Source organism: Odontomachus brunneus, unplaced genomic scaffold (assembly GCF_010583005.1).
Source record: "Odontomachus brunneus isolate Ranch 3 - 2012 unplaced genomic scaffold, Obru_v1 Obru_scaffold_004, whole genome shotgun sequence".
Taxonomy (NCBI): domain Eukaryota; kingdom Metazoa; phylum Arthropoda; class Insecta; order Hymenoptera; family Formicidae; genus Odontomachus; species Odontomachus brunneus.
In genome coordinates, this window is record NW_022639454.1 from 964,136 (window position 1) to 991,247 (window position 27,112).

Sequence of the window (27,112 nt, forward strand, 5' to 3'; positions counted from 1 at the left end):
TATGTTTCAATATAAGGGAAAAGTGCCTAAAAGCCTCCGCACAAGAACATTCGTAACATGTTAAGTTTACGGATTTCTTTGTACCTTGACTTAAATTTAGTTTTACGTACAGGTATGGCCATTGTATTGTCAGTACTTAACGTAACGTAACATGTTACGGATGTTCTTGTGCAGAGGCTCTAAAAGTGACTAATAGCATGTTCGACTCCGAGTTAATCGCTCCGAGAGCGATTAATGACGTCATAAGTCTCTACCCCTTATAGAAATATCATACTAAAAATCATTGATAATTACTTATTATCCAGTATTTTTAATACTGAAAATAAGTAATTATCAATGATTCTTAGTATGATATTTCTATAAGGGACTAGCCAATCATAAAGCTTATAAGTACTTGTTTGACCAATAAACGTAAGCTGAATAACCCAGAGTGATTTAACCCAGAGCCAGTCGAACATGCTATAAAAGTCGACAGAAATAACGATCTAAGATACTATTGATCCGTTGTTAAATCTATCACTACTTTAATTGTTCTATCACTTAAATCTATCACTATTCGTACGGTCGATGTGTACAGTGGCGGCTCGTAGCGGAGACTTCGGAACTAAAAGTCAACAGAAATAACGAGTCTAAAGCGGGAAGCACACACTCTTGCATAAAGGCATAATGCACAACGCATAAGATAATTAACCAATCAAAATCCTCATTTCTATACCACGATGAAAATGAAGAACTCTGATCAATTTTCTTATGCGTTATGCATAATGCTTTTATGCAAGAGTGTGTGCTCCCCGTTTAATAATACCTTAGACCCGTTATTTCTGTCAACTCTTAGTTCCGAAGTCTCCGCTACGAGACGCCACCGTACACATCGACTGTACGAGTAGTGATAGATTCAAGGTAAGGATAGAACAATAAGGTAGTAATAGATTTAACAACGGGTCAGATACACTTTTTCCTTACATAGTAATTAATTGATATCAAATCTTTATATATATAATTTATATATATATCGAGGGATATATTAGTGTGTGTATCAGGATTTTTTAAAAGAAATCATGGTGAGTAATGCAACATCAATCTGTCAACGTTCAAAATTAATCTTTTTCTGTGCTGTTGATAATCTAACCTTTAATATACGAGACAATTGCTGTTTAATATTTCACATTATATTTTAGGATATTTATAATGTTATTATTAAGATCGTAAAATCTTGTATTATGAATTTTTTAAATATAATTTATAATATTAGAAGAATAATTATTATAATCTTTTACTGATATTGAAACATCTTACAAATAGTTTGACAAGTTACAGAAATGTCAGTTTTTCTCATATAAAGTTATAATTTTTACATGAAAGATATATATCTCAAAGATTATAAATTGCTTAATATGATTTGTAAGATTTTTGAGATTAGGTGCGCATGTAACTTGAAGAAAAGATTTAAGAATTATTTGAGAATAAAATTTTCTTTCAGCTTGTTTTAGTACTAGGTGACCTACATATTCCACACAGGTGTAGCAGTCTGCCAAGCAAATTCAAGAAGCTATTAGTACCAGGCAGAATCCAACATATTTTATGTACAGGCAATCTCTGTACGAAAGAATCTTATGATTATCTTAAGACGTTAGCCAGTGATGTACATGTAGTTAGAGGAGATTTTGATGAGGTATATATTGTTCCAATGATATTTTTTAATTGTAAATATCAAACAATTCTGTTTTTATATAGAGAAATATTTAAAACAAAACTAAAATATTGTAATTGAATATGATTGCCTATTAAGACTAAGTAAAACTATAAGAAATTTGTTTAATTGATTAGAGGGTATTATGCATATTTAAGATGTTATTTATATATGTAATATATACAGAATTTTGATAGGATTATTAATGTATGTAATATATAGGATATTATTCTTGTTGCAGAATTTGAATTATCCAGAACAGAAAGTGGTTACAGTAGGCCAGTTTAGAATAGGACTTTCTCATGGGCATCAAGTAGTGCCGTGGGGTGATCCGGAATCCTTGGCACTAATACAGAGACAATTGGATGTTGATATTCTAATATCTGGACACACACATAAATTTGAGGCATATGAGCATGAAAATAAATTCTACATTAATCCAGGCTCAGCTACTGGAGCTTACAATCCTCTGGACACGTAAGTCTCCTCAAGAAAAAGTATAGATTGTTTTAAAAAAATGCATGTATTTATTAAAAAAAAAAAAAAACATTAAATTACATTTAACTTCCTCTATTTAGATCTGTCATTCCATCATTTGTATTAATGGATATTCAAAGCTCAACAGTTGTTACTTACGTGTATCAGCTGGTTGGGGACGAAGTCAAGGTGGAAAGAATTGAATATAAGAAGAGTTAGAACAATTGGAGGGAATTTTCAGGATATCTCAATTATAAATTATATCCGGAATGGAAAGGTGCGACTATGCATATGAACGCTTAATTTGCACGATTTGTGCACTTTGCGTCGCATTAAATAATTATCATTTAAGTATGAATCATTTAACACATAATTATTGTAAATAAAGTGATATCAATATTATGTATCAAAAATAAGTTTTCTTGAGAAGTATTCATTATGTATCTAAAAATGAATTAATAGATCAAAGTATAATATCCAAAACTACCACAAATAATTTAACAGAATTCTATAGAATATATTGTACAAAATATTATGTCTATATATATATAGAATTTATCTTGTAGGTATATAACGTTTAATATATGTCGCATTATCTTAATCTAGAGATGTATGAATACTTACAAAGTTTAAGGTGAGCTCGAGCATGTTGAAAATCAAAACATTATAAAAAGTTTGAAGTCTTTTTGTTAAGCAAAAAGCAAGACAATGTTTTTGTTTGAAAAAAAATTTGTTATAAGAGATATAAAAAGCGTGCGTCATTTCATTAAGATACCAATTAATTGTATCTAGGTAGTGTTAATGACTGTGTAAAATGTCGATTGTCGTTTTATCATATTTTTTATAACAAACTAGGAACACATCATAGAACACTTTCTTACAAAAAACCACTCATTCAGTCCGGACGCGCTCGTAACCTTACATATAAATTTAAATAAATAAAAGATTGCACGTTATCTTATTATTTTTTCGACTTCCTCAGGGAGAATCCTTCGCCTGTGAAGGCCTTGAATTCGTCAGAATCCTTCGTCTATAATAACACAAACAATATATAATTTGCAATCATATATACTCTCAGAATGAATTATTATAAAGTGGATTACATCATATAGTTTAATATATTATAATTGGATTATATATTATCACAATTATATAGATTACTATAATTTTAGACTAGCATAAACTCGGGAATTTTAGTAATTATTATCCAAACCCGAAGCGATTTCTTCATATATCATCGCTTAGTTCTCACAAGACACTCACCTCCTTGTTATTCACTGGCTTCATATTTCGTAGGAACCTGATCGTGCCTATTTGATAATCATAATCAGGTATTCCTCGAACGTAGACCGGCTTCATGATTTCTTTTTCCTGCTTTGACCAATCTTTGCGCTTTTTGCCATCTAATCTAACGCCCTCGCCTTTAAACGCCACGAAGCCAGACGGTTCTGGCATCATATTCGCTAAATCCTCCATCTGCTCTTCGTCTTTTTTTATACGCCGTTCGGGTTCTTTGTAGCCAACCGGCGGAGCGAATTCTACATTCATGTCGCACTCGATGATGCTAACTGCCGGGCCAGGACGCGTCTCCAGCACGCACATTTCATAGATCTTTTGATTATATTTGATTGCAATTACGTCACCCGTAGTTAAACAAGCAAAGCTGCGCAGTCCATTCTCTAGTACTGCCTTTGGATTCGTGATGTCTAGGAAATCTTCCGATTGCGGCTGGAAGCGCGAGAACGTCGCCACTGGCAACGACACACTCTCCACATTCAATAGTTCACCCTCATCCAGCAAAAGATTATGCATCATCTACAATAAAATATTTTTCTATTAGTTATTATATTATCATGAAGATTATAGTGTTTTATCAAACATTGTTTTTTAACACTTGACTTTTGAAAGAACTTTCAAATGCAAACAAAATTACACAATTGTTTCTCCACTGAAGAGTTGTGTTATCATTTCAATGTTAGAATGTGGAATTTACTATAGAATGCAATACTTTTGTTGTTGTTTAAGGCAGTTATAAAAAATTCAGGCAACATTATTTATTGTCATTTGCTTAAAGTAATAATGATCCTTGTTTATTGTTGCTATTTTTATTTTAATTGCTATTTCAAGTTGAAATTCAAGGTCTCCTACTAACCCAATAAGGCAAATAAACTTTGCCCTCATCAGCGACAAACTCTAGCACACCACAGTGTGTGATCCTGTTTGTTTTTTTGTTGGTCAACTTAAATAACATTGGGTAAATGATATTGAGCCTGGTGAGTTGCTCCAGAGCAGACGGCGGCATGATTACTGGAAGATAAAATTAGAAATATCCCTTTGTGTTCTCATTAGGAAGCAACTGACATCACTGACAATTTTCTCACTTTTGCCACCACGCTCTACGTCTTGGCGATAAGTGCCGGGTAACATCGACACCGAGAAACACTTATACTGCGTGTTGAAGGGCCGCGGAATCTCTGGGAACATGTTGAAACCAAACTGAAACTGAAAAGTCATTCATCTCATGTTAAACATAACCTCAATCTCTGAAAAATTCAATTCAATTCAGTCGAAAGGTTTCTCTTGTTTACCACATATTCGTGGACTCCTTCATTATTCTTACCATATCTGCAGTTTGATTTTCTGTGGACGATTTCTTTTTCAAATTTTTCTCACGAGAACACACCGTGAATTTCAAAATGGAATAGAATATTGATGCTTATCCTGTTAGCACACGACTTTCACTCTCACGATTCTTGAGAGACCTTCGACGGACTGATGGTTTGTTGCGTTGCTTGCACGTTTGGCACTTAAACCTTAACGCTCGTGTACACTGGATTTCTCTTTAAAAAGAAGAGCTCTCATTGGATTTCGCTCATTACGTCTGGTATGCAACAAGCGTAAGTGTAAAAGTGTCAAAAGTGCAAGCAACGCGACAAATATATTGACCTATATTCTCAATCCTCTTTTATCTATAAAAGTGCCTCTAAAAGAGGCTTAGGAGTTACTTGATTGGCTGAGAAGCTATATTCAAGGTACTTTTATCGATAAAAGAGGATTTATGGCTCCTGCACATAGGACGCGGTAATGCTTGCCGCGCGGCGGAAGTTCGCGCGACAACCAATCAATATGCTGCTTTCCGTAATAACCTTCTAGTTCTTACGGAAAAACAACATATTGATTGGCTGTCGCGCGGACTTCTGCCGCGGTAATGCTGTCGCGCGATAAGCATTACCGCGTCTTGTGTACAGGAGCCATTAGAATATGAGCCATTGCCTTTGTCACGTCCGACCGACCAGGCTGCCAGCCAGTGATAATTTTTTGTCCAAATAATCCTTTACCTGAGACACTCCAGGTACGAAACCTTTCTTTCCCAAAAGGAAGGCATCGCTACCATTCAGACCCCCTCCTAAAGGCGGGATCACAAAAAGCTCAGTAGCAGTAGAGTAGTGACCGGTATAGCAGTCAGTCAGAGTCGGGTGCCGGGATTGGAAGTCAAAACAACTATGGAGTAGTATGACTTATGCCCGTTTCTACCAACTTTGTTAAACTTAACCGGTTAGTTATTCCAACGGAATTGACCAATCACATTTCTCAGAATTAATAGATGCGATTGGTCAATTTTGTTGGAAAAACGAACCGATTAAGTTAACCAAAGTAGAAACGGTACTTAATGACAGATCAGCCAGATTTTTATTTTCAAGTAGTACAGCTCCAAGGACAGACTAAACCATTTGTTTTTATGACATGGCCTTTTATTTTCACATTTATTTCTTAGCTTTATGAGACTTCTTTTTGTAAAAGATAATTATGATATAATTGCGAATATTATTCTTTAGATACAAAACATACAAAAGGATATTGTAGTATATACATTCTTATTTCACATTTTGGAAACTTCACCGGTAACAGCAATAGCTTCAATTTCCAATTGTGCACCCTGTAACAACAAATAAATAAGAATTATTTTATAATAATGTGCACTAATTTGCATGCATGTACTTATTTGCAAGATTAATTTTTGGTAAATTATTAATAACACTTCTATCATACCAGAGGCAACTTAGCAACTTGGTAGGTGGATCTACTTGGATAATTTGCAGTGAAAACTATAAATAAATAACACAACAGTTATTATCAAGATGAAATTATTATCTAAGTAAAAATGTACTGCAAGATGCACATATATATGTATGCACATAAGATATATTTTAAATGCTTACATTCTTTGTAAACTTCATTTATTCCACCAAAGTCATCCAAATTATTTAACAGGATAGTGGTCTTTACAACTGTAAGGGATAAGAATATAAAAAATTAAATTGAAAAGTTTGACAAGGGATATTAATTGAGCTTATTATGGCTCTATTGTTTATTGCAGATCTTTCCTTCTTGGTTCTACTTTCTAAAATTTGTTATAGCTTGACATTTTTCATTCTCTGAACAAGTATATTTATCTTATTTCTTACTGCAGAAAGCATAACATATGGCACAGTTTAAAAGAAATGATCCTGAAATACTGAGACAAAGAGCAAACAATCTAAGCCTGTAGCGATCAGTATAATTAAGTAGCCAAAATTAAATAGGATTTTGTAATAATTGAGTTAACCTTTTTCGAGACTGGATCCAGCTTCCTCCAAGATATTTTTTATATTAATAAGAGCTTGTCTAGCTTGAGCTACAGCATTTCCATCAACGAGCTTTTGTGTTTTAGGATCTACGCCGAGCATTCCAGACAAGTATAGAGTGCGATCTACTAAAACTGCTTGACTGTAAAAAGAAATATGTTTAGAATGTTTCAAGTTATACTTGATGATAAATTTGACTCAACAAAATTAATTGATAAGAATTTAAAAATAACTTCATGATCAATTCAGGTAGGGAGGAACTGGAGCCATAAACTTACCTGTACGGCCCAATTGGTGTCGGAGCCTTTGCAGTTGAAATTGTTTTTCGTATAATCTTGCTTGTTGACATGGTGTAGTAGCAAATTCTATACTCGCTATTGAATTTTCTCTGGAATACGTGTAGTTCGCTGCACTGTCTTTGCTTTATCTGTCGAGTCAAGTTACGTATATATATGATCTTCTCGATAACTTTCGACCTTGCCCCTCTATTTATCTGTCCCTCATATATATACATACATGTGCCAAATGTCACATATACTCTGACATCATTTATACGATACAAGCTTATTGACCTAACAGCGAGTAGTTATCGCAAGACTCCTGGATACTCGTATCGTCCATTTATTTTTAATAACGTCAGAAATAAGGAAATGCATGTTAAAAATTCTTACAAAATACATTGAAATAAAATAGTCTAACAGATCATTAAAACAAGTTGTCTGCGGAACATATTTTTTTTTTATTACGATGTATGCAATGCAATGTGTACACATTTTCGGTATCCTTATAATAAGCACAACAGATATCTCAGTACATTTTATAAATGACATCGTCGACAAGTCGAATACAATTCGCCATCGATTTTCACGTTACGTGTCCGTTAGTGTCCATTAGTGAGCATTGTTGTTACGTCGTCCTCGTCTCTTGCGACTACTGCCGGACGGACGATTCGACGAGGCCCACTGTTCGTAGAAACGTTCAGCTTCCAACCATTCTTGATACTTGTACCACCATTCTTCCCATTTGATGTAGTCATCGAGAGTGAGGTCGCGAAGGTATCCCCTGGCCTTGTAGTAGTCGTATCGCACGCGCACGTCATCCCAACATTCGAGACCTCTCGGTCCTTGGGCCAAAAGCGATTCGGGATAATGACCGGGTGGCGGCGAATCGTAACCCAAACGCGCGATCCTCTCCTCACCCTCTATGACGACCTTCATCGCGTTCTCGCCGTCCTTTGTGATACGCATGTTCTCCATATCCCTACGGTCTACACTCCACTGTGCCATTTTACCAAATCTACGAAAAGAGAAGATAAATTTCAGTTTGTTAACGATACTGAGAAAATCGCAGATTTATACGAGTAAACTGGACGCTACACAAAAGATTGTAGAAGATTTTTACTAGCAAGAAACGGCCTATTGCATCTTTGTATACCTTGACTTCTAACGAATTAAAGCCTTTCAGAGTCTCTATTAACTTAATTATTGTCTAACGAAAAAACCTAGCAGAGAAAGAAGACGCAGTAGGGAAACTTTAGCCGTTAATGTTTTCTTCTTTGATATCTTTAACCTGGTAAGATATAAAGAAGAAACTCTTGTTGAATAAATGAAAGAGAGGGAATGAAGCTTTTCTTCAAGTGTGAATTCGTAAACACTTTCATACATGTCAGAAAATGTTCACTTTTCATGAATTCATTCTAGAGAAAAAGACTCATGATCAACTATATTAAGTACAGTCTCGCGCAATACCGTTCGGACAATGTCATCCTCGGCGGACCAACATGCGATGTGGTTGAGGAACTGTCGCTGTCATCGCTGGGCGAGGAGTCCGGTGGTGGTCGCATCATTTGCGGTGCTCCGTGAGACGAGTGTGTTTTTTCTACTTTTACAGGTTTACGCATCTACAGAATTTGAAAGGAGTTAAATTGCTGACACGTGTGCGTCGCGACCAGACCTACCATAAATACTGATCACGATAAAACTCTCTTTCTCTACTCTTTCTCTTCTCTTTCTCAGTGACATTCTCGCTACTCGCTCATTACTCGAAGCAACTGCTCTACCACTAGATTTATATTCTTCCTTATAGAATACGCTCATCACCTTTTAAATATCTTCATGGTTGTTAACATTAATAACAAAATAACGCTGAAGATACTAGCAGGGACAAACGATCGTTTTACCAATGGGATGGGGTCCGGGACGCGCGGATCCTCCGGCAATCTGCTGTGGTGCTTCTCCTTACGGCGAGCCTTGACCTCCTTCTCCTTGAGAGTCTTGTAATCCTTTTGATGACGCGACGACGGCGGCTGCGGCGCCGGCGGCGGTGTGCGCGGACGCGGTAGAGGCGGTGACCTCGGCCTAGTACGCGGCGGCAGAGCCCGCGAGCTGGACGGCAGTACTTCTTTCGGATGCGGTCTGCTACGCACAGGTGTGACTGATCGCGAGCGCGAGTGTGAGGGCGGCGCGACGCGCCGTCGTTCTTTCGGTGAGCAGACGGAGCACGATCTGTCGGAGCATGTACTGCCTGTGCTCGGGCTACGTGCGGCCGGTCTGGCTCGATTGTGCTCGCGGGAAGAACGTTCCCGCGGCGATCGACTTCGCGCGCGCGGACTGCGCGGCCGCGGACTGTGCGGGCTGCGCGGCGCTCGTGGGCTCCTCGGGCTCCTGGGGTGTCCTCTGCTGCTGGGCTCGCCGCCGACGTAGAGCTCCTTGTAGCCGCTGTGACGCCACCTATTCGGATCGCGCTCCTCCGCCTCCAGCAGCTTCTTGTTCCAGTAGCTCGATTGTGACTCACGCGCCTTTCGCATTACACTGTCAATCTCCTTACGCTTGCTAGAGCTCTCACCGTGTGGCCTGGGCTGCGAGACGCTTGTGTCCATTCGCAATCTGCTGGAGCTGCTACCACTGCCACTGCCGCCTCTTCTTCTGCTCTCATAATCTCGCGACATTATGCCTGATAAAGAATATATTTGAATTAGATGTCTTGTTATGTATAATGGCTTGCAGAATGGTTTAGTCACAATGAAGTTGGAGGCTCACCAAACCGTCGAAATTGAGAATCATGCTCTTGCTCAGTAATTATCATACAGTAATTATTATTAATTATTCTTAGTATTATTAGCTATTGTTACTTATTATTATTCAGTGTTTTTCATTTTATTATCTTATTGCATAAGTGCATCTGTATTGACTCTCAATTTGATGAGCTTCCAACTTCATTATATCTAGATCATCTTGCAATCTGCAATGTATATGTATATGAAATAAACAATGGGCATATGGAAGTATATATGGAATAAATCATGGGAATGGTTATACTCAACAAAGAAAGCTGCTTTACAACTGTTGTAAACTTTGTGAATCTAACTGGGATATGTTCTCAAACTCAGCACAATCTAAAAGCATGTCCAATCAGATTCCCAAATGTTACAACAATTGCAAAGCAACTTTCTCCGCTGAACGCAGCCGATATCTCGCAAAACTTACCTCACGATGCAAGTGTAACGGAAGACTGATCTTGCAGATCTTCTGCTGGGATAATAGCAGAAGATGATTGGACAATCCAGACACACCTGTGGAGCCGTGTCAATAATGTTAATCTTCGATAGGCAATGCTGCGACCATAAGGATTATACGACGAACGGCGCGAACGCGAAGAGAAGAGAGAATCAGAAGCACTCGTCCTTAGGGTCGACTGGCCTAGATGAAAAATTCTATATGTCACAAATCCGGTACAAGCGTCGGCTGGGTGGTCGAGAGACGTTATAAAGTTAGAGCTTTCTGTAAAGTGCGCTTTAGTGCGTGTTTTGTTTTTCGTTTGTTTGTTTGTTTTTTTTTTTTTTTTTCTTAAGAGGTACTTTCTTTTTCTCACGTGAATCCGATTTGTTTCGCGGCAGTCCCACATGTGCAACGTAAATTCGTCTTCGCCGCGAGGCGGACAACGCCGGCACGCGATGCCTTACCATATCGGCCACTCACCGCACGTTCCAGAAACTGTGTGGTACCGCGATTCCATGAGAGCGTCGCGGATGTTCCGCGCGCGCGAACAAAACCGGCCGCGGAGTTTATCTCCGGGTGGAGGAGATACGCGAGAGAGTTCCCGGCGGGAACATCGGCGAGATGTTCGAGCACGAGCCGGAGAGCGCGTCGCGTGACCGGGGAGGCGCGCCGGACGACGCGCTTGCAATGTACGGCCCGGTCTTTAAACGGCGCGGCACTCGCGCGCCCGCCGGCCGAATGCAACGCGCCCAATTTTAGTGTCGATCGATCGGTCGGTCGATCGATCGATCGATCGGTCGACCGATTCGGTATCACTTCTCGCGTTTGGCATCACCTACGCGGCGGCCAGGCATTGCCGTCGCGACGCGTTTCGCCCGCACGACAACTCGCGACCACTCGCGGCACGACTTGTCAAAGCCCACGGGAACGGACTTCGAGAGACGCAAACGTCACGCACCGGTGACGCGCGACGATGACGCGAACCGGTGCTCAGGAGGGCGTTAGCCGGACAACACCGCGGCGAGCACCGCCGTGTGATCGGCGACATCGAGTCGCCGATCGTGTGCCACGAGAGAATCGCTCGAAGAGAGAGAGTCTGTGGAACCGGTATAAGCGCGCGCGCTCGTCCGCCTCCTTCGCTCCTTCGTTTCGTAAAAGCGAAGGTCGGCGGCGCCTCCTTTTCGCTCCCATTCTCCCTCACTCTCTCTTTCTCTCTCTCTTTCCCTCGCGTTCTCTTTCTCACGTCCTCTCTTTCTTTCTTTCCACTTGCTGCGTACACACGTCGCGCACCAGCTGCCTCTCTCTCTCTCTCTCTCTCTCTCTCTTTCTCTATCTCACTCGCTCTAGCATCGACCTCTTACTTAATGCGTCGTCACACAACTCCGAATTAACGCCGAACACCGGAATTCTGGTGTGCATTCGTCGGCTTTTTCTCGCAACACGACCGCGTTCGTCGCGACTCGCGCGTCCGACGAGAAACACGCGACCGACGACCAACCGTTTCGTGGTCCGTTCGCGCGCGACAACGTTCGCAGCAGCTCTGAAAATCAATCGGCCATGTAGCCAAGCTCCGCGCGACTCGACTCGATCCCGGACAATACTCTCGACGGCGCCTGCATATATCCAGCAGGACGGACGGACACTCACTTTTCTTAACGCGGCGGCCCGAAAACTTGCATTTTCTTGCACGTTCGTCGGCGATTCACTTCCGCGTCACATCGGGTACGTGCCTAGAAGGCCCCGTTAACAAGAGGCATTCTTTCCTGACGGCTCGACCGGATGGAAACACCGAACAGGTGGCGCTACTGTTCCCGGTTCGACGGGCGAGTCGTACGCCTGCGCGAATCTCGAATGACAGTGTGACGTTCTATTTGGATCGCTCCACGCCTGTGTTTGAAACGACGAAAAAGCTGTGGAAAAGCTAGAAATGGTGGTCGTCGTTGGATTCGAGGGTAGCGCGAACAAACTGGGCGTAGGAGTAATTCGAAATAAGGAAGTGTTGTCGAACGTGCGACACACTTATGTCACTCCACCGGGAGAAGGTAACCTCCAATTGACTCAAGTTCGATAACAATTTCAAATTTCCATGACAGAGGCTTGTTAAAGCTGAAATAATTCTAAGATAGATGTATATTTAGTAAATTAGATGATTTACATCTTGATTGCTGTTAGGTTTCTTGCCTCGGGAAACTGCACAGCATCACAGGGACTATGTGCTGGATGTTTTGCAGAAAGCTTTGGATGATGCAGAAATCACCTTGAAGGATGTAGATGTGATCTGCTACACGAAGGGACCAGGAATGGCAGCACCGCTCACAGTTGCAGCTTTAGTGGCTAGAACTGTCGCCCAATTGTACAATAAACCTATAGTTGCGGTCAATCATTGCATTGGCCACATTGAGATGGGACGTTTGATCACTGGTAGTGAGAATCCTACTGTTTTATATGTTTCCGGTGGAAACACTCAAATCATCGTGTATTTTCAACAGAGGTATCGCATTGTTGGTGAAACAATTGACATAGCGGTAGGCAATTGCCTGGATAGATTTGCGAGACTACTGAAACTCTCGAATGAGCCCAGTCCTGGATACAATATAGAACAATTGGCAAAAAAGTAAATGATCTTTTATGTTCATCATTCTGTCAGAAATTTCTAACTTAATTCTCAAATAGAATTTTTGGTTGTTAAGGGGCAAGAAACTAGCACCGCTTCCATATGTGGTGAAAGGGATGGATGTATCGTTTTCTGGTATTTTAAGTTACATAGAGGAACATCTTGCTGTATGGTTGGATACAGAAGAATTTACTCCTGAAGACTTGTGTTTTTCCCTGCAAGAGACAGTGTTCGCTATGCTTATTGAGATCACAGGTAACTGCAAGTCAACAGCTTTGTCTTGCACTTTTCTTGTTTGCTCACTCTGTATGGTATTGCAGAGCGTGCGATGGCACATGTAAAATCGAGCGAAGTATTGATCGTGGGTGGCGTGGGTTGCAATGAGAGACTGCAGGAAATGATGGGCGTCATGTGTAGAGAAAGGTATGCGACTCTTTACGCGTCAGATCATCGCTTCTGCATAGACAATGGCGTTATGATCGCGGTCGCCGGCTTACTCCAGTACAGATACGATGGTTGTACACCGTGGGACCAAACCACTTGCGTTCAAAGATACAGAACGGATGACGTGCGTGTTTCTTGGAGAAAATAAAGATATTTTTAAGTAAGTCCTCTGGTGAACCATCTATATCCTTACATTTCTTAAAATATTTTTATATTTTTCATAAAATAAAATTAACACAGATCCCTGATAATTAACTCTTTCAGGGATGGTAAAGCATACCAGATATTTGAAACAGAAACTTGTTCCAAATAATTTTATCATTATATAATAATATAGTTACGTAAGAATTATCTCGTATATATGTATCTCAGATTATTTACTTATAATTAAAATGTGAAACAATAAAAGAAGTATAACTTTCCTTAAAGTTAGGAGAGAAATATCAATTTCTAATTCGGGGGATAGTATTTTAGTTTTTTACGGGTGGGAGAGAAGGGAAAGTTAATTTATTTTAATTCATTTGTGTTTCACAAAAGTTTTCATGGATTTTGGTTTAATTTTAGGCTCCTTATATATCGCTATCCAAGTCCACGCGTTACCGATCCTGCGAGTGATTATACAAATGTGCAAAAATGCGGTAACCGTTAAAGATCGATTGTACAATTATTCTTGACGACCTCCATGCCGCCCCTAAAAATACCCTCGCGATGCGGTCGTATAGGCAACAAGCGGCCGTGTTATATCCGGAAATATGGACCAGCCTACTATAGTAACCTGATTTCTACGATGAGGAGTGGATAGATTTCCTGACGATCCGATAGCAAGTTACACTGATTTCACCCTCGGCCCTGTGTGCCGGGCTCCTCCAGGTGGTTCGATATTGACCTCGTTCGGATACGATATCGACCCGACTATCATCCACACACAGAACGGTTCCTTCGGCGTACATACGAATGCTTTATCGATTCGGTCCTCGGCGAGGCGAGGACGAGCGCGTTGCCTTCGGCTTCGCGTCGGAAACGCGAATTCCGACGATATCGCGCTACGAGGTCGCGCGTGCCGAAAACAGGGTTTGAGTAGGAGAGAAGCAGGGATGGAAACGTCGCTCGACCGTTCGAGGATCGGCGCCCCACGTAGAATGCTGGCGAATTTTTCTCGAAATTGCTATTAACTATGGTACATCACATTTAAATTATATTATTGATATATTCAATATAATAATAGCCTACATATCTGATATTAAATTGCCGAGTCCTATCTTACAATTTAACTTGAGTTTTCTTTCATTTTGATTACAGCCGTTGCGAGATTAGTTCGTGTCAAATTATAACAAGAGTCGAACGCGTTTCGCAGAGGCTGTTGCGCAAGAAATAAGTTGAAGAGAGTGATTTACATATGCAACGATAATAGTATGATCGTAGTATGATATATCGATTTTCTCACGTATATGTTGCAGAACTCTCTGATTAATATCTAAAAATCTCTCTCCGGTCGCGGCGATGCCGCGTCTAACGCGTCGCGCACGCTGCGCTGATCATTCTTCCTACGTGCCTGCTTCCACGCATCCCCGCTCCGGAAGCGCCGCTTCGTCACTAGAACAGGGTGCAGGGGGACACGCGCGAGGCGCACAGGGTGGCTCGGGATTATCGCCGAGGCAGGCGCACCGCTGGCTCGCGTCCAAGTAGTGCCTCTGTCGGCGCCAACAGCAGTTACAGTGGCAGAGGCTGTACCATCACCTCTACCCACCACTACCAGAAGCGACGGACGGCAGCCGGTAGTAGTAGTAGTAGTAGTAGCGATACTCGAGCGATTCCGAGTTCCTCGGCCGCACGACTTTCTCTCCCTCTCATTTTTTCTTTTTTTTTTTTACTTTCCAATCAATCGACCGGTAATCGGTGCGATCGTTTGAGAAATTGGCACGATCATCCCCGTCGCGCGTCGTGTGTCACGATTAGGCCGTCAACTTTTTTCCATTCACTCGACGTGCCGCGCGGAAGTCCGGTTTCCCGGTACGAAACATCTCCGCGAAGCGAGAGAGAGAGAGAGTGTCGCGCACTATCTTCGTTCTCTTGCCCGAATGCGCGTCTGTGCCACATTTTAAGTAACGTTTAATCGATAGCCGCGAGCGGGCGTCGATCGCAGCGCCCGGTGTGAAACAAGTGGTGGTAGTGCCAGTGCGGTCGTCGTCGCCGTCGTCGCCGTCGTCGCCGTCGTTGCCGTCGTCGTCGCCGTCGCCGTCGCCGTCGCCGTCGCCGTCACCGTCGTCGTCGTCGTCGCCGTCGTCGTCGCCGTCGTCATCACCATCGCCATCGTCATCGTTAGTCACCGCTCGTCACTGCTCGTCACCCTCGTCTTCGCGGACGTTCCTTATATCCTCGCCAAGGACTACGCGACGAGATGCGACGATCCAGCGCGGCGCGTGACGACGCGGCGTTTTCACGGTCGAGGAGCAGCGGTGCCTGAAGCTGAAGAGAGAGAGAGAGGTGAGTCGCTTAGATTCGCGTGTACCACTGCTGGTGCGCTCCGCTGTTGCTGCTGCTGCTGGTTGGCCCGCTTCGCGCGCGCCTCTTGTCCGTCTATTTCCGTATAATAGCTGACGACGCGCGAGAGGCGCGCACGGCCACCGGCACGCGGCGCGTCGTCGAGAGCGCTCTCCCGGATCACACGGTACCGGACCGCGAGACGCGAGACCCAGATAGCTCCACAGGGACCGTCCCCGTTCGTTGCACACGTCTACTCTCAGCTGGTCTCGCTCTTGGATCTGTCAAATCGCTCTCGAACGCGCAAAGACATCCTGGGAGCTTTCTGAGACTCTCGCGTCGCTCTGCTTGGTCCCTCCGATAAGAGAGAAGTTTCATTCATGGAAGCTTAACCCGCTTCCCCTCGTTTGCGTAAAGCGAAGCTAGGCAGAAGGAATTTACTCGTAACAACAATACTCTCTCTTGTTTGTAGCGGATCAATCCCGATATCGCGGAGGTCGCGAGGATCAGACACAGCTTACGGAAAATAGTTTGATAATAGTTCTTATTCCAAAACAAAGATTCGTAAGGCGATATTCCTTATCCGAATCAGTATCCGAGTAGCGGATAAGTCTCTGAAATCGATTGTTCCGAAAATATTATGCATCGCTTCTAATCGTAGCGATTGCATCAAATAGGATGTATGTGAATTTATGAGTACATAGTGAGACTCGAGAATTCCGGGAGACGGAAGCGAACGTCTTTCCGGAAACGAAATAATTGTACAGCGAATTTGTCATAAATCTCTGACGTCGTTTTAATTATGGAGGCAAAGTTACGTCACAGTCTTCTTCGTGTCTCGCTGTTGTAATCCCGGAGTTCGAGTTTCTTCGGGTCGAAGTAAGTAAGCTTCACCGAGCTGCTGTACATTCGCGTAGACTGCGTCCCACCTACTGTTGCCTTTTACTACTGTCTGACGGCCGCGGGCCGTTGGTCGTTCTACTGCCGCTCGTAAAGCACCCTGATGTCGAGAGCAACGTGAGCCCGCTCGCAACGCTTCTAAAGCATAAGGCTACTTTCAGCTGAGAAAACTGCTTTGTAACTGTTATAAAATTTGGGAGTTTGATTGATACATGCTGTCAGATTAAGTCAAGATTAAGAGCACAGGCGAGGCTAGTTGGCTATCGAGATAAGTTGGCAAAGCCGATTATTTCTGCCATTTCCTAACAAGTTACAGAATTAAGCAAGCAAGACTTTTAAACATGCCGAAGATGGCTTCGAAATTCTTGCTTGTTTGATCTCGAAGTCTATTAAAGAACAGTAGAAATGATTGATTTTGCCAATTTACCCCGGTAATCAACTAGCTCCAGTCTCTCGTATACCGTTAGATTTGTGAATTTTACTATAGTTGCAAAGAGCAGCTTCCTCTGCTCTGAATGTATCCGTTCGCTTCTCACGCGGATGAGTCTCTTTTCGTTCTCTCGTCAACTAATTTATTTACTTCGCGATGAGAATTTGCTAATAAATCATCTCCCTCGTGAATCACGACGCGCCCGAGACGTCGCGCTGACGCGACGCCAAGAGGCGAAGTTGCAAACGACGCTGCGCTGCAACCGATCGTTGCACTTGCACGCTAAATCGCGCGGTTTGTTGGAGCTCTTTGTGTTCCATCGGAATTTTCAACTGAACGCAGTGATGATGAGGCAACCTTCCCGAGATATTTGCGGAACATTCTCCGAGTGTTCCGAAATGTCGCGGCGATATTCACGGTTTATGCATTCTCATTCCTCGAGAAGAAGATCCCTCTTCTTTCGGGGTATTCTAACATCATTCTTTTTCGCGACGAGTATTCTCCGGGATATTTTTCAAACAAACTTTTCCGTGAATATCAGAGTTTCGCGAAAACACATTCCCTGAGGCAGTCTCGCGATGTCCTCGTTCGAAATGTATTATTCGCCGAATATGCTCCGCCGCGCGCTCACCGGACGGGGGAAACGGACAAATAACGTCGCGAAATAACGCAATCGATAACCGGGGCAACGGCGAATAAAGCGAGCGAGCGAGAGAGAACGCGATACGCGAGGAGGGTCGGTGGTAGTAGACGAGGATCTTCTGAAATGATGCCACGGATAAATGTCGAGCCGCGCGACCTTTCAGTCGTTGGGAGGACTCCGATCGCGCGATCCATCGATGTCACACGGAGAAACAAAGTTTAATTGGATTAACGAAATATCTGGTGAAGTTTGAGCGAACTAGACGTTCCGGTCGACATCATCAAAATTCTCTTCAAGTTAATAAGATTTTTGGTTAACACACTTAAACAGAATTCTGGCAAGCTTCAACCAGGGTTTTCTCGGTTCGTTCATGCTTGAGTAGAAATTCGGTCGGTCCAACCATTTTCCTCTAGCCACAGTATGAATTTCGCGTGTGACTTTCGATCACGTCCTACGTGTATGTGTGACCCGCACGAGGCGCCGCGAATAGTACGGATCGCGCCTCTTATCCGAGATCTCTTCCGTTACACCGAAGAGGAAGAACTGCTCGTCGCATCCGGTCCTCCTCGTTCGACCGACTTGAATATCAGGAAGCGGTCGCGCATTAAAATTCCACGGTCGCGTGCCCGAGCGATCGGGAGAAGATGGTATCGTGAGTTCGCGTATAAATCGTGCTCGTTATTACGAGTCGACGATTTTCGCGAACTGAGAAGGACTCCGTTCGCGGGACAGGTGGCTCTCGAGTATCGTTCGAGTGTCGTTCGAGTATCGTGTTCGACAAATAATCGTGCGCGATCGTGAAGGACTCGTGATGGAAGTCTTCGTAGAATCTAAAGGGCTGGCGCGCGCACCTGTCCGCTCGCGGGTTCAAATGCCGCGCACGCTGGACCGAAAAGGTCAAAGATCACGGCGGTTAATCTTCGTGCAGATGTTTTCGACGGGCGGATCGATCGGATGTTTCGCAGAGAGAGTACACACGGGGAGGTACGTTCCCACGAGGAGAGAGAGAGAGAGAGAGAGAGAAGCGGAGTAGAGGCGTGTAGAGACAGAGGTAGGTGCGCGTCTTTTCTTCCTCTGCTTTTCTCTCCTCTCCGCCGACCAGACATGCCCCCGACGCGCTGGCTAGGTGGGTCATTGCGGGAGAAAAAGATCGATTCGTCGTTTCGTCGTCGCTCCCTGGCGGAAAACTCGCTCTCCCCGGGAAACACCCCTCGGGAACACCGTCGCGATCTCTCACACGTTTCATACGCGTACGCGTTTCGTAGGTGCGTCCGTTTGCCACGGGCGACCCTATTCCGTCCTATCCCGGTGGGGTCGATCGGGTCTTGGACGCGCAGCTCTCTTTACTGCTAGGACTTCACGTATACACCATGATAAGATCGAGAAACTCTATTATTAACATTTCTATTCGCGGAGAACCTTCCGCGCACCTTTGAGGAAGGAAAGTCATTCGTCGAACCGAGTACCTGCGTACTTATTCAATCGCGAGCACTACACACCTAAAAGAAATACAAGCTTATCTTTCGCGGAATCCTCCATTGCTTCCGGGCCATCCCCACTTCCAGAGGATTCTAAGAGAAAAATATTCTACTAAAAGGAAAATATTTTACGACACATAAGATGAATAAAAAAATGTACAATTAAACGGAGTGAAAGACGAATATTAAAGAGTATTAATAATAATTGGAATAAAGAGTTGGTTCGATGTGGAAGGCTGCGGGGATGCTGAATAGGCCGGGAGAAATTGATCACATCAAATACTGTCGAATATACTATTGTCCTCCCATAGTATATAAATTTATTTTCGCATCCGCGAATGGCTGTTAGAGACCTTATTTCTCTAATGTAATAGTCGAAAAGAAAATATTCTAGACAATACTCTCGAAGTTAGACACATTTCATTGTATATATACGTATATTTTTAACAACTTTGATTTATCTCTTGAGATATATATATTTTTTTAATACTTTTTTAATACTTATATAATTATTCACGTAACAATACTTCAGCTCTTGAAGTCGCTCCATATTCGACGCAATTTACTTCTCATTGTTTCACTTCTATCATTGAAATTAGTTTACGACTGCGTCACTCGGTATTATTCTCTTCTCTGCAGCGCAGGTTGCAAAATTGGACGAGAGGCGATTGGCGATCGTCGATGCATTCGACCGGCTCTAATTGATTCCGTGATGTTGATTCGATAGAGTTTATAGGCCGGTTGGATCTCGCGAAGAGTAACGAGCGCTGTGTGCTAGGAGCGTTACAGATACGACGGGTATAACGCTTTTAATAAAGTTACGAGTTCGCGCGCGAGGGCCATGTGGTGAGTTATATCGATTATTTTCTCCGGGAGTTATTTGTCCCTGAGGTAACGCGCAGAAACTAGGACTTGTATACGATCCCCCCGTCGTAAATTGCGGCCTTCTTTCGCATTTATTTATCTCGTGTGGGGGAGCTCAATTTTTGCGCGATGTCATTTTTCCTCATTGTGAACTAAAGAGGAAAGTAACGTGTCGTGCCGGCACGTTGCCGTTACGCGCATCTGCCTAGCGGCGCTTTAATATTTCATGCAGCAATACCGAGCCCAACGAATAAGATCGTTATGTAAACTCATCAACTCGTTATGTGTTTTATGTAATTCAAACAGTAAGAAGATCTTCGTGTCAGAACACAAATTGAAGGTGCTGTTTGCTCCGACATTCTAATGTTTCGTTTAACGAATAGAAAGGATCAAGGACTATTATGCAGTGACGAAGTTGGAAAGGGAAATAATCAGTGCAATGTCCAGCACTCTTGGGGCACGGCTCCCCGACTAAGAACCACTATTTTGGAGTTAAATGTCACAGTAGCATTACGAGAATGTCGGGCTTTAAAAGTTAAGATTCCTATGTTAAGGAGAGTATGCACGCAACATTCCGGACATGAAATGCTTGATAATGGATTACTCACAGGGGAGCTCGGAATTGCGACGTTAAAATCTTAAGTCAAGTGGGTATTTATACGTCGGCTGTGTGCTGAAGGCATAAGGAGTCGTTGTTATCGTAAGACGGGATGATCGATACGTCGGAGTATTTCTTCTTCACCTCCGGCGATGATGTATTCTGTGCGCGTTTCATAAGGAAAAAAAAGAAAGAAAAAAAGATTGTGCATTCAATGTGGTAAAATTGCGAAATGATTCCACGGAGGATACGAAAAATTCCAAATCTTAGGCTTGTATTAATAGTTATTACTTGAAACTTATCTCTCAAGTAAGATACATTTGAATTCAAAGTTGGCGTGAGTTTTGTAGTTGAATCGTGATTATAAATATAAGTATCGCATATGTCATAATTCAACTGAAAAACTTGGATGTAAGGGCTTAAAGACACAAGAAAACTTAAGCAGTAAGACGTAAACAGTAAATAAATTGACCAATCATAGTTGGTGATTCTTCTTACGGTCTGACTGATGAAGAATCAGTGACTGTGATTAGTCAATTTGCTTACGTTTTACTGCTGAAGAGTTTTTCTAACTCTAAAGAAAAATCTGAGTGTCTCACATGAGATGAATTTCAAGTTTCGGGCCTTAAATGCAGAAATCAAAGTATGCAAACGAGAGAGGGAGGTTATCGTCGCTTGTCGAGGCGCGATTGGATGACTGCAACGCGATCGCTATAATCGTAATATCATCTGAGCGATCCCCTTTCATAGAGCCGGGCTATCTGTTTAGTGCTAAATTTACCGGCACTCGAGCGTAATTAGACGAGCGAGTCTATTTTCGGTCTCGGTGACCTTTGTCGGATTCGGGATTCTCGTAATGCGTGACCCGTCGCGCACACACGCGCGTGCCATCCCAAGGGTTAAACGGGATTACGGCTGAGCGAGCATTACGGAGCCGCGGCCAATGAATGAACAAGACAGCGTGGAAAGTTGAGCCGATCAATACACAAGATATACGCAAAATCTCGTCCTCTACACTCTCGTGAGCTACATTCTAAGGCGATTATTCTGAACGTTCTTTTATCGTCAAAAGCGCTTCTAATTCTGCTTAAGAGCCGACTTCAGAAGGCTCATAAGTTACACTTAGAGACACGTCTAATTAATTCCACCAATCGATGAGATTATTTGCGATTTTATACATGACTTGGTTGATTGGTCCTGATTATTAATTTGCCGATTACTTTAGTGAAAGAACATTTTCAGTGATTAATGCGCTGAGGGAAATATTACCTTAAAATCAACAAATATTTCTTTGATGGGTGCCATTAACATGTTTATTTAAATCTAATTTTTTTATATTTGAACCAAATATTGTTTACTTAAGTCAGCCAAATAATATTTGATTTAAATAAAAAGAGTAAAATTTAGTAAATATGTTAATGGCATCCATCAAAGAAATATTTGTTGATTTTAAGATAATTTTTCCCTCAGTGCGCAACGTTGATGATAGTTAACATTGTCAACCACCTTGCGAAACTTTAGAGAGACATTCTAAACATTCGACGTTTTGCGCGATGAGATAGTTTATATACAATCAGCGTTCGCGTAGATTGAGGAGATATTGAACGAAGGTCGAAGCGTTCCCTTCTGTGTCAATCGTCTCAGTGATTTTATCGCGATCTCGGCGGGTCGCTCCCGGTGCCGCCTACGCTCATCTACTCGTCCGCTATTACCACCTGCGACCACTTTTTTACTCTAATCTCTCGAGACAAAATCGTCTAAATTTTTTTTTTCAAGTAATATATTTTGTCACGCATACGCGTGGCCAAGGTATTGATTTTACTTTCGCAATTCGACAATGTCTGAATCTCATTTCTCTCGTAATCTCTCTATGACGTATTTCTGGAGCGTCTGCCTACGTTCTCGCTCATTTTCACTGCAAATTAGCCATTAACCGTTAATCGCGTCTATATACGAACTGCTATTTGGTCAGTGGTAAAAATAGGCGGCACGTCGTTGCCGATCGTTAATCGAATGTATTTTTAGGCGATTCGCCGTTATTTCCGCGCGTCTTTTTCAAGCCGAACGTAACGTTGTTACGTGTAGTTATTAATAAACCGTGCGTCTCGCGAAGAACGCTGTTTATCAGAGAGTCTTCCAACTGTTTACGCAGTGTCTCTTTAACGCGTTACGAAAAGAGGCAAAGAGTGAGCGAAAGAAAGAGAAAGAGAAAAAACATACAACGCAATAACGGAATATGTTTTGAGGGAAGACGCAATTCTCAGATACGTTAAGTGGCTGTGTAGTCATGATAGTTATAACGAATAAAACTAAAACACGACAAATGTATATATCGCTTGTACATTGAAGTGCCACTAATGATGCAGTGAAAAATAACAATGGGTGTAGCATGAATTGTCAGATACCTTATATATTCTTAAGAATTTATATATTTGTATTTAAAGAGCCCAAAACAATAAGAACATCCAGGATTAAAGTTCCTAGTCCCTCGCATTGTCTATCTCTTTTAATCTCTCTTAATGACGTTAGAAGCGAGAAAATGCATGCTAAAAATTCTTGCGAAATACGTTGAAATAAAAATATATATCCATAAGGTAACACTTGCAATCGATCAAACAAATTTCTCAGGTATTCCGTGCACTCTCCTTTTGCTCTAACAATCAATAATTTATTGTAAATTAACCTGAGTAGAAAAAGGCGAAGAAATAGGTTAAGAAGATGAATTGTATGTCACGTCAATTTACGACAAATTATTGATCGTTAGAACAAAAGGGGAGTGTACAGAATATCTTACAAATTTGTTTAATCGGTTGCAAGTGTCACTTTATGGATATACATTTTTATTTTAACGTTATTATTTTGCAAGAATTTTCAGCGTGCATTTTCTCGCTTCTGACGTCATCAAAAAGAGATAGACAATGCGAGGAGCCGGGAGCCTTAAATACGTGTCCGGGAATTGGTGTTTTCATCTCATAAAAAATTTGATGCGCGGAAGTTCGTCTGGAAAACAATTGTTCTCGAAGACCGACTCGCCGCGGCAGCGAGGCAGCACGAACGCCTTCTCCCTTGCCACCCGAGGAAACAACAGGTCCGATAATACACGTCTGACGTACACGTGTTTCTTGACCTAGGAGAGCCTCGCGTTTCACGAGGGGGCTCGCGTGAACCGTCGTCGGGAATAATTACATTCAGTTAATTTATTGCGGCGCGATCGTTATCCACTTACGATATCGCGCGGCAATTCGAAGGGAACAATTTCGCCCGGTTAATTTCCCGCGCTCGAAATGCCTATGTTTAGGCGATATAATTATCGCGGCAAGAGAGCGAGAGAGAGAGAGAGAGAGAGAGAGAGAGAGAGAGAGAGAGAGAGAGAGAGAGAAAGCGTTAATGTCAAAGCGTTTCCATCTCGCGTTCTTACGACGGACGAGCTGACATACGAGGAGGGTAATTGCGACGGTGGGCTTGGTATTATCGTCACGATCGTTTCTATTCTCGGCATCATCGTTCATCGAACACACCGCATCGCGCTCGAGCGCGATTGAATAAAAAATTACTTCCCTGAAAGTTATATTGGAAAATCGTGTCGGACGCTGCGCGCCTGGCCTTCCGGGTGAAAGAGACATATGAAAAATGTAGCATTCGGATATTAAGGTAAAAGCACCAAAATACCAGCGGAGCTGTATGCCAATCGAAAAAAGGAAGGAAGGAACCAACGCTTGAACATTAATGGCCTACTGACTAGTTAACCTAACTCTGGACATTTTTATTGTTTTGGTCTTTAAATGTGGTCATTTGAATTTTCAGTATATAGAGTGATACAGGGTGTCCCGATTCTCGCAACTTTAATTTGGTATTTAAAAAGCAAAACAAGAATATTCAGAATTGGATACTAGTGTTATTGGTGTTATTAGCGTTCCAGCATTGATATACTTTTATCTTACACGCACCAGAGCGCATTTATATAGCAATATGGGACAATTGTCCATTATAGCAACATGTAGCAATAAGTAACAATTCCCGCTAACGAGCGATTCAATTGCGACAAAGAACAACAGAGATTTCCTCACGATATCAGGGACAGTCCTCGCGGTTTTTTATGCGAGAATCTAAGGTCCGAATATTATAACGTACATAAATTGGTTTCGTCACGTGCACCCGTGTGTCTTCCAGATTATGACGCGACGCAGTTGGTCGACCGAGTCGACAGAGGGGTGCAGACGGATTTACGGATGAAGCTGAAGAAGAATACCGTGGATGAGGAGGAGGAGGACGACGACGAAGAAGAAGAAGAAGAAGAAGAAGAAGAAGAAGAAGAAGAAGAAGACGACGACGACAAAGAAGAAGTAGAAGAAGTAGAAGAAGAAGAGGAGGAGGAGGAGAAGGGTGCGGAGGAAAAGGAGAGAAAAACGAAGAAAACGAACAAGGCGCCGCGTCAGACATCGGACAGGCGAACAATCATCGTCGTTGGATCATCGTCGAGGAACAACGACTCGCGCTGTTTACCGACGACTTGAAGCCGCCGTAACTCGGCGCGTCCGATGCTGAACGAGAAACGGCTCCAAGATCACACACTGGCGGACGGGGAACGTAATGGTAGCGCCGTGGTCGCTGGCCCGGCGCTCTCATCGTCGTCGCCGTCGTGCATGGTGCCCTACATCGGCACCGACCAGGGCTACGTGTTCGAGGGTGGCGGCACGACGACGTTGCAGCAGCTCGGTGCAGTCGGTGCTACCGCGACCGGCTGCACCGGTGGCGGAGGAGGTTTTGGATTCGGTGCGTCGACGGGTAGCTCGGGGGGTGGGTTGGGCGGAGGGATGGGACTCGGAGGAGTCGGTACCGGAGGAGCCGCGGGGATTGCGGGTATGGGTGGTGGAGGAGGAGGAGGAGGTGGTGCTGGAGGAGCGGGAGGGGGTGGAAGTGGTGCAGGAGGAGGAAGCGCGAACAAGGAGGTCCGTTACGTGCTCTCGTCGTCTGTAGGACCGGTCGGTACCGTGGTGCCGGTAAACCTGCCGTCTCTACCGCCGCCGCCGCCGCCGCCGCCGCCACCGCCGCCGCCGCCGCCCCTGCCGCTGCAGATGCAGCAGCAGCGTGCCTTCTCGAGGTCGATGACGTCCCTACCGCCCGAGCCGTTCATGATCATGCGGTCGAAGGCGCTGAACCGGCGCGTCTCGATCAACGTTGGCGGCGTCAAGCACGAGGTGCTCTGGCGCACCCTCGAGCGTCTGCCGCACACGCGCCTAGGCCGGCTGCGGGACTGCAACACCCACGAGGCGATCACCGAACTCTGCGACGACTATTCTCTGATCGACAACGAGTACTTCTTCGATCGTCACCCCAAATCCTTCAGCTCGATCCTCAACTTCTATCGCACCGGCAAGCTCCACCTGGTGGACGAGATGTGCGTGTTGGCGTTCAGCGACGACCTCGAGTATTGGGGTGTCGACGAGCTCTACCTCGAGAGCTGCTGCCAGCATAAGTACCACCAGCGCAAGGAGAACGTGCACGAGGAGATGCGCAAGGAAGCGGAGTCGCTGAGACAGCGCGAGGAGGAGGAGTTCGGCGAGGGACAATGCGCCCAGTACCAGAAATGGCTCTGGGACCTCCTGGAGAAACCCACCACGTCCATCGGTGCAAGGGTAAGTCGTGCCGTGGCGATAAAGGGGGACCGACTCTCGCGGGAACGGGACACGATACACACAGAGACCGCGCGAAATGTCGCGAAACGTCGCGCATCGTCACTTACGCACGCGCGTATCCGTGTGCTCCCGAAAATATAGGAAGCGGTAGTGGGGTTACTGAAAGGGGATAGTGGTGGTGGTGGTGATGGTGGTGGCGGTGGTGATGGTGGTAGTGGTGGTGGTGATGCTGGTGGTGGTGGTGGTGGTGGTGGTGGAGGCGGCAGTGGAGGATTGTATAGATTCTCGTATCGTTTCTATTTCAATTTTCTCTATCGTCTTCGGTATACGGTTTGCCGAATATATCCAATGCAATATTTTGTCTCTCGAAAAATCCTTACCGTCGTAAATTTTATCTTGATGAAAATTCAAAGAAGCAATTTAATTTGAGGTTTAATTCACTATTTCACGTTGGATTACATTATATATTCAAGACTCTTGTGGCGTACAACCGTATTAAGAGAACTATAATAAAAGTCGTGTGCTGGATGATTAGTGCGAATAATTAATAGAATGAGAGTATAATAATATTTGACAGTGTGAGACATATGCGCCAAAATTTATTCCGCTTTTGCAACAATGAATCATTACCCTTCCATTCCAATAAACACTCGCATTAACATCCAGCGTGCGACTCTTATTAGTCTTACAGTTCTCTGAATATGACTGTTTCGCGAAGAGACCCACTACTGATCC

At 43.4% G+C, this 27,112-nt stretch overlaps 6 protein-coding genes across 16 annotated transcripts in view; 4 read left to right on the forward strand and 2 right to left on the reverse strand.

Annotated features, from left to right (window-relative positions):
• The first annotated feature begins 906 nt into the window (after window positions 1–906).
• On the forward strand, window positions 907–3,123 carry LOC116847074 (vacuolar protein sorting-associated protein 29). The gene is made up of 4 exons (XM_032821682.1): window positions 907–1,061; window positions 1,481–1,672; window positions 1,932–2,167; window positions 2,269–3,123. The coding sequence occupies exons 1-4, from the start codon at window positions 1,059–1,061 to the stop codon at window positions 2,384–2,386; spliced, it is 549 nt and encodes a 182-aa protein (XP_032677573.1). The 5' UTR covers window positions 907–1,058; the 3' UTR covers window positions 2,387–3,123.
• On the reverse strand, window positions 2,989–7,282 carry LOC116847063 (ubiquitin fusion degradation protein 1 homolog). Of its 3 annotated transcripts, XM_032821671.1 has the most exons (8): window positions 7,071–7,282; window positions 6,774–6,934; window positions 6,388–6,456; window positions 6,218–6,273; window positions 4,549–4,669; window positions 4,320–4,474; window positions 3,431–3,982; window positions 2,989–3,197 (listed from the first exon to the last, which is right to left on the reverse strand). In XM_032821671.1, the coding sequence occupies exons 1-8, from the start codon at window positions 7,139–7,141 to the stop codon at window positions 3,129–3,131; spliced, it is 1,254 nt and encodes a 417-aa protein (XP_032677562.1). In that variant the 5' UTR covers window positions 7,142–7,282; the 3' UTR covers window positions 2,989–3,128. The 3 variants fall into 3 exon arrangements, with proteins under 3 accessions (XP_032677562.1, XP_032677543.1, XP_032677552.1); XM_032821652.1 differs by lacking the exons at window positions 6,218–6,273; window positions 6,388–6,456; window positions 6,774–6,934; window positions 7,071–7,282 and adding an exon at window positions 4,788–5,038; XM_032821661.1 differs by lacking the exons at window positions 2,989–3,197; window positions 3,431–3,982; window positions 4,320–4,474; window positions 4,549–4,669 and adding an exon at window positions 5,898–6,104 and having other exon boundaries at window positions 7,071–7,268.
• Window positions 7,283–7,512: 230 nt separating this feature from the next.
• On the reverse strand, window positions 7,513–12,078 carry LOC116847029 (serine/arginine repetitive matrix protein 1). 2 transcript variants are annotated; one of them, XM_032821594.1, is made up of 5 exons: window positions 11,937–12,078; window positions 10,278–10,363; window positions 8,972–9,744; window positions 8,541–8,692; window positions 7,513–8,088 (listed from the first exon to the last, which is right to left on the reverse strand). In XM_032821594.1, the coding sequence occupies exons 3-5, from the start codon at window positions 9,737–9,739 to the stop codon at window positions 7,683–7,685; spliced, it is 1,326 nt and encodes a 441-aa protein (XP_032677485.1). In that variant the 5' UTR covers window positions 9,740–9,744; window positions 10,278–10,363; window positions 11,937–12,078; the 3' UTR covers window positions 7,513–7,682. The 2 variants fall into 2 exon arrangements, with proteins under 2 accessions (XP_032677485.1, XP_032677494.1); XM_032821603.1 differs by having other exon boundaries at window positions 10,278–10,490.
• Window positions 12,079–12,182: 104 nt separating this feature from the next.
• Window positions 12,183–14,538, forward strand: LOC116847047 (probable tRNA N6-adenosine threonylcarbamoyltransferase). 3 transcript variants are annotated; one of them, XM_032821632.1, is made up of 5 exons: window positions 12,183–12,331; window positions 12,462–12,903; window positions 12,980–13,158; window positions 13,224–13,507; window positions 13,912–14,538. In XM_032821632.1, the coding sequence occupies exons 1-4, from the start codon at window positions 12,217–12,219 to the stop codon at window positions 13,493–13,495; spliced, it is 1,008 nt and encodes a 335-aa protein (XP_032677523.1). In that variant the 5' UTR covers window positions 12,183–12,216; the 3' UTR covers window positions 13,496–13,507; window positions 13,912–14,538. The 3 variants fall into 3 exon arrangements, with proteins under 3 accessions (XP_032677523.1, XP_032677532.1, XP_032677517.1); XM_032821641.1 differs by lacking the exon at window positions 13,912–14,538 and adding an exon at window positions 13,612–13,765; XM_032821626.1 differs by lacking the exon at window positions 13,912–14,538 and having other exon boundaries at window positions 13,224–13,511.
• A 347-nt stretch (window positions 14,539–14,885) lies between these two features.
• On the forward strand, window positions 14,886–25,291 carry LOC116845872 (protein rpi-1-like; the record flags this gene model as incomplete). Its single annotated transcript, XM_032819065.1, has 3 exons — window positions 14,886–15,122; window positions 15,468–15,831; window positions 24,912–25,291. Coding segments are annotated over 3 exons (945 nt in total), but the record flags the coding sequence as incomplete, so codon positions are not given.
• Window positions 25,251–27,112, forward strand: part of LOC116846997 (potassium voltage-gated channel protein Shab) — a 47,550-nt gene continuing 45,688 nt past the window's right edge. For all 6 annotated transcript variants that reach the window (XR_004378635.1, XR_004378634.1, XR_004378637.1 and 3 more), the window contains exon 1: window positions 25,251–26,377. Coding sequence is in view for 3 of the 6 variants with exons in the window: in XM_032821530.1 (XP_032677421.1) it covers window positions 25,280–26,377 (1,098 nt within the window). In the remaining 3 variants the exon portion in view is untranslated. The remainder of the gene's footprint in view (window positions 26,378–27,112) is intronic.